The sequence below is a fragment of the Pediculus humanus genome, genomic scaffold, assembly GCF_000006295.1.
Source record: "Pediculus humanus corporis 1103172107562 genomic scaffold, whole genome shotgun sequence".
NCBI classification, from domain to species: Eukaryota; Metazoa; Arthropoda; class Insecta; order Psocodea; family Pediculidae; genus Pediculus; species Pediculus humanus.
Genome location: NW_002987177.1, coordinates 473,403 through 479,369, shown reverse-complemented (window position 1 = coordinate 479,369; position 5,967 = coordinate 473,403). Strand labels below are relative to the sequence as shown.

The 5,967-nt window shown below is 29.4% G+C and overlaps 2 protein-coding genes across 2 annotated transcripts; both read left to right on the top strand.

The window, feature by feature from the left end:
* Positions 1-659: 659 nt before the first annotated feature.
* Positions 660-1,365, top strand: Phum_PHUM217270 (uncharacterized protein; the record flags this gene model as incomplete). The annotated part of the gene is made up of 4 exons (XM_002425693.1): positions 660-756; positions 875-920; positions 1,253-1,262; positions 1,318-1,365. The coding sequence occupies 4 exons, from the start codon at positions 660-662 to the stop codon at positions 1,363-1,365; spliced, it is 201 nt and encodes a 66-aa protein (XP_002425738.1).
* A 292-nt stretch (positions 1,366-1,657) lies between these two features.
* Phum_PHUM217260 (sialin, putative) lies at positions 1,658-4,134 on the top strand (the record flags this gene model as incomplete). Its single annotated transcript, XM_002425692.1, has 8 exons — positions 1,658-1,667; positions 1,966-2,144; positions 2,374-2,652; positions 2,729-3,043; positions 3,140-3,289; positions 3,364-3,496; positions 3,563-3,804; positions 3,931-4,134. 8 exons carry the CDS (start codon positions 1,658-1,660, stop codon positions 4,132-4,134), a joined length of 1,512 nt encoding a protein of 503 aa, XP_002425737.1.
* Between the last annotated feature and the right edge of the window lie 1,833 nt (positions 4,135-5,967).

Sequence of the window (5,967 nt, the reverse complement as noted above, 5' to 3'; positions counted from 1 at the left end):
GAATGAATGAAAAAGAGAGAGAGAGAGAGAGATTGAACGCAAATTATACACGTACGATGACAAGATGAGTTATCACTAACTCAAAAATTTTTTTTCTTTTAAATTTCATTTTAACTGTGAATTTGTCTAATTATTTTTTCACACGCACGTACTCACGCACACGCACTATCTCTCTTTCTCTCTCTTTATCTCTCTATCTCTCTCTCTCTCTTTACGTTAAAATAAAATTTTAAAAAAATTTTTTTCGCAGTCTCTACGATCAAATCGAATTCGATCGATTAAAGTTTAAAAAAAAAATATTTTCGTCTCGCTATTTTTAAAAATTAAATCATTCATTCAAAGATTGATTGATTGATTGATTGATTGAATTATTATTTAATATATATTCGGTGGTAAATAAAATTTTCTTATTATTATTATTCGTTTTACCAGTCAATGACTGACGTTGCGTAGGATTTTTATTATTTCAAAAAAAAAAAAAAAAAAAAAAAAAAGAAGAAGAAGAAAAAGGATTGTAATGAAATTTTATAAAGTGAAAAGGTCAAAGTTGAAAATTATTTTTCACTTGTTTACGTAATAATAATAATAATAATACAGGCGGGAAATTTCCGCCGTTAATATTTTTAAAAAAAAAAAAAGAAAAATTTTCGTGACGTTAAATGCATCGAATAATTAAAAGCGACGAAAAGTTGGCGACATCGAATGCAACACACAAAATTTTAATAGATCAGGATTTAGTTGTCGAAGATATAAAAGGTAACAAAAACAAAAAAAAAATTTTTTTTTTAATGTGCCTGGTTTTGTAAAAAAAAAAAAAAAAATTCCAGGTTGTTGTTTGTTGTTGATGTTTGTTGTTTGTTGTGATTTTTTTTAGTTTCGTGTCTTTTTGACGCCTTAAAAGAAGGTATCATCTCCATGTGGTATTTTAAGTTTTTTTTCGAATTTAATTAATTCGGTAGCGATTTGTTCCTTCGGGGGGAGGAGGGGAAGGTGTTTATATTAAGGGAGGATTTGGGGAGGTGGTGGGGGGATGGGGATATAAAAAAACTACGTGAGATCGTAATGGCCGGAACGAAATTTTTTAAAAATTATATACCCAAAACTTTTGTTTTGTTAATCCAAATTGATTCGTTCCTATTTCCGGTTTAATAATTTCCTCTCTCTCTTTCTCTCTCTCCTTTTAATCCACCTTTTTCCGATCGAGAGAGAGAGAGAAGAAACAAAATAATTTTTTTTTTCATAACTTTTTAAGTGGCTTTCGTGTAAGTAAAACAAAAAAAATCCCTCGTTTCGATAATTACTAATTTTTTTTTTTAGGGCCTTAAAATTAAACCATTTTCCCTTTTTCCATTTGACCTTGAATAATTTTTTGTCGGTTACGAATAATAATAATAATAATAATAATAATGAAAAATTTCACACAACAAAATGCGTTTAAATAAATGTATATGTATATTTTTTTTACGGTTTGCGAATCGAACGTGACGTATTTCCGGTTTTAAAAAAAATAAAAACAAAGAAATTTATATATATAATAATAATAATAATTATTTTAATAAAATTTTTGAAACAATAAATAAAAATATAAAAGAAACAGGTAAAAAGAAAAAAAAATAGTTTGCGTAATAAATTTACATTTAAAATTGTAAAGATTTGCATGAGTTCACGTGATTCTTTAAAAAAAATTTTTTGGCAGACAAACGACAAACAAATTTAAAAAAAAAAAAAAAAAAATTATTGTTGGCATTTTATTTTGTTTTAAATTCTTTGTTTTACGTCACAATTTTGTTTATTTCCCCCCCCCTTCTCCTCCTCGAATCACCTGTTAATTTTTTAAAATTATTTTAAAATTTAAATGTCGGGGGGAGGGGTTTTAAACTCCCCGGGGTAAAAACCATCTGATGTTTATTTTTTTATTTTTTTGCCACTTTAAAATTTTGTTTGTTTTTGTTTGTTTGTTTCTAGGATGTTTCGGTGCAAGATACATAACGACTTTCATGTTGTTTCTCGGCATGTCGAATGCTTACGTCATGCGTACCAACATGTCTGTGGCAATTGTTGCAATGGTTAATCATTCGGCTTTACCGGTACACGAAAAAATATACGACAATGAATGTTTCGATTACGGAAAAGGAAATTTGACGGTGAGTTGTGCTTTCCATTTCCGTTTTCCTCCTTCCCTTTCCCCTTTTTTCTCTCTTTTTTTTTTAATATTTAAAAAATGGAAGAACTTCCGGTTCGAATAGATTATTACGTACTTTAGTACGTTTATCGTAAATTACGATTGCGTGCCAATGATAATAGATAATTAGTCGTTTGTTGTTTGCCGACAATCGATACAATCAATTGATAAAATTGTTTTTTCTTTTACAGAATTTAACATCCCCTTCACCGAACACCGAGGAAGAAATTATAGGTAATGGTAAATACGTATGGGATTCAACAATTCAAGGTTACGTCCTATCGTCTTTTTTTTACGGTTACGTCATAACTCAAATACCTTTTGGTATATTGGCAAAAAAATATGGTGCCAAATGGTTTTTAGGAATCGGTATGTTGGTCAATTCGGTTTTTGCATTTTTAGTACCCATATCAGCTGATTTAGGAATCGGATGGTTGATAATTTGTAGATTTGTTCAGGGTCTCGGAGAGGTAACGTAAAACATTTACAAAATTTCGTTGATCCCGCCATGTTTGTTTGAATTAAATTTATCCTTTTTTTCCACAGGGTCCGATCGTACCTTGCACACACGCTCTTCTTGCCAAATGGATACCACCTAACGAAAGGAGCAGAATGGGAGCTTTCGTATATGCCGGTGCACAATTTGGTACTGTCATATCGATGCCATTGAGCGGTCTTCTTGCCGAATATGGTTTTTCCGGTGGATGGCCATCTATTTTTTACGTTTTCGGAATTATCGGTACCGTTTGGTGTTTGGCATTTTTTTTCACTGTTTACGAAGATCCTGAAAGTCATCCGAAAATATCAGATCAGGAAAGAAAATATATAGTTAATTCATTATGGGGAGCAGAAGGAGTCACCGTAAGTTTTCCCCCTCCCCTTTTCGTAAAAATCATCATCATCATCATGGTCGTCGTCGGAAAATACGTTTTTCCATAAAAAATTTATTTATTCCAGTCGACTTCGGTTCCATGGAAGGATATTTTTACGTCAATTCCCTTTTGGGCCATTGCTGTAGCTCATGTTGGACAAAATTACGGTTACGAAACTTTGATGACCGAACTTCCAACTTTTATGAAACAAGTTCTTCATTTCGACATAAAATCCGTGAGTTATATAAAAAAAAAAAAAGTTTTCCGATTCGACAGTAATAGTAATAATAATAATAATTTATTTATTAGAACGGTACGCTGTCTGCTTTGCCTTATCTTGCCATGTGGATATTTTCAATGGCCGTCAGTCACGTCGTAGATTGGATGATATCGAGCGGAAGGTTCTCGCATACCACGACGAGAAAAATAATCAACACAATCGGTACGAAAATGAAAGAAAAATGAATATCATCATCATCATTATTCATTTTCTTTTTTTGTTTTCCAGGACAATTTTGTCCGGCTATCGCATTGATTGCCGCATCGTATACCGGTTGTAATCCTCCATTGACGGTTGCTTTACTAACAATCGGAGTGGGATTAAATGGCGGAATTTATTCAGGGTTCAAAGTCAATCACTTAGACATATCACCGAGATTTGCTAGCATATTAATGAGTTTTACTAATTGTTTAGCTAATTTAGCCGGATTGTTGGCACCGATAACGGCAGGCCACATAATACACGGAAAGGTAATTTGAATGCATTTTTTTTTTATTAAAATCACGTGATCTCCCAAACGTCAATCGCGGAAAAACGCGGAAAAGCCATCGTGTCAACATCATTATTTCCTTATTATTATTATTGTTTCGTTTCAGCCGACTCAAGCTCAATGGAGGATAGTTTTTTTTATAGCTGCTGGAATTTACGTGGCTTGCGGTTCCGTTTATTTATTATTTTCATCTGGTAAAAGGCAAAAATGGGATGATCCTTCAATGGATAAAATCAACGAGGAAAAAAAATCTAAAAAAAATGGATTAAAACTTGCCAACGGTGATAATACGGAAGAAACGGGTCAATGAAAACAACGCGAAAAAAAAAAACTCTGATGAAGGATGATAACAAACAACAAACAACAAATGAATTAACAAAAAAATAACTTCGAATTTATTAGAAGTATATTTTACGTATATTGTTTGTTGACTTCACGCACCCCCCCAAAAAAAAAAAACCAAGCGTGATGATGATGATGATAATAATAATAACAAAACAATCATTTTAAACGCGTGGAGTCAAATCAATGAGAGAATGAAACAAACAAACAAACAAACAAACACATGAAATCAATTTCACTGCACGATATTATTTATTTCGTATATTGCACCATTTTAATAATTAATATAATGAAATTAAACACTTATTATTATTATTATTATTATTATTATTATTATCATTATTATTATTATGACAAATTATAAAGTCGAAAATGTGATACGAATATTAAATAAACGAACGTAGAGAGATATTTGATATAGTATATATTATTATTATTATTATTTAAAGAAATTTATTTTGATTATGCTGTGGCGTAAGTGACGACAAAAAATTTTCATTTTTTTTAAATGAAAATCGAAATAAATCGAGATAATCGAATCGATTTTAACGAAAAAAAAGTTAAAACGATTTATAAATTAACTTTACGCGGGTAAAATTTAAAATTCAAATTTCCCGCGTTTATTTACATAAACAACTCATCATATCGTCCGTTAAATTTTCGTACACGTTATTTCGGGGCCCTAAATTCTCTCTCTCTCTCTCACTCACACACAGACAGTCACACGAACACATATTGCAATGTGTTGCTTTCAGTGGTTATTTGCAATGGATCAGTTAGTGATCGCGAGTATAAACGTTTGTTTCGTTCCCGGTGAATGAATACGTAATAATAATAATAATAATAATAATAATACTAATAATAACAATAAATTAAATTTATTTATTTTAAATTTTTTTTTCTTTTCGTTTCGTTTTTTTTTTTTTCCGGTAAAAGTGTGTAACGAAAACAATTTAAAATCGATATATATATATCGTGATTAACCGTTATTTTTATTTATTTATTTATTTATTATTATTATTATTATTATTTAAATTAAAAAAATATTAACGTAATTATTTGTTAATTAAAATAATAACGAACCGAAGAGATTTTATCGTTATTAATTATTTCCGTTGGTTTTGTGTCGATATCAACGTTAACGTTTGTTAACCACAATTTTAATTGTAAGTCACATTAAATTATTTATTTTTTTCTTTTTTAAAATTTTTTACTTATTTATTTATTTACGCATTTTTATGTGCGTGACACGCACACAAATCATAATAAATAACGTTTGAAATCAATTAATTAATTATGGATTCAACGTGTCAAATTTTTACATACATAACCTAAACCGTTAGATTTTACCATCATTATCATAATAATAATTTTTAAACTTTGTCACACAAACAAATTATTATTATTATTATTATTATTAATACCTATTTGATTTCTTTGATTTAAAACGTTTAAAAATTATTATTATTATTATTATTACTAGCGTTAATTAAATGAATAAACATAACACAGACACACACACACACACACACAGACACATTTTTAAATCGGATTCTTTTTTTTTATTTCTTTGGTGAGGTGTGAGGTTAATGATCTTTTAAATAAATTTATTCTATTGTTTGTTTTAATTATTATTGTCTGAGTTTAAAATAATTATTTGAAGAAAAGAAAAAAATAAACTCACACACACACACATACAAACTGATTATTATCATTAACATCATCATTATTTATTCGATAATTGCCAAATTTGTTAAATTCGATTAATGAAATTTTTTATAACAGAAAAAGAATTCGATTT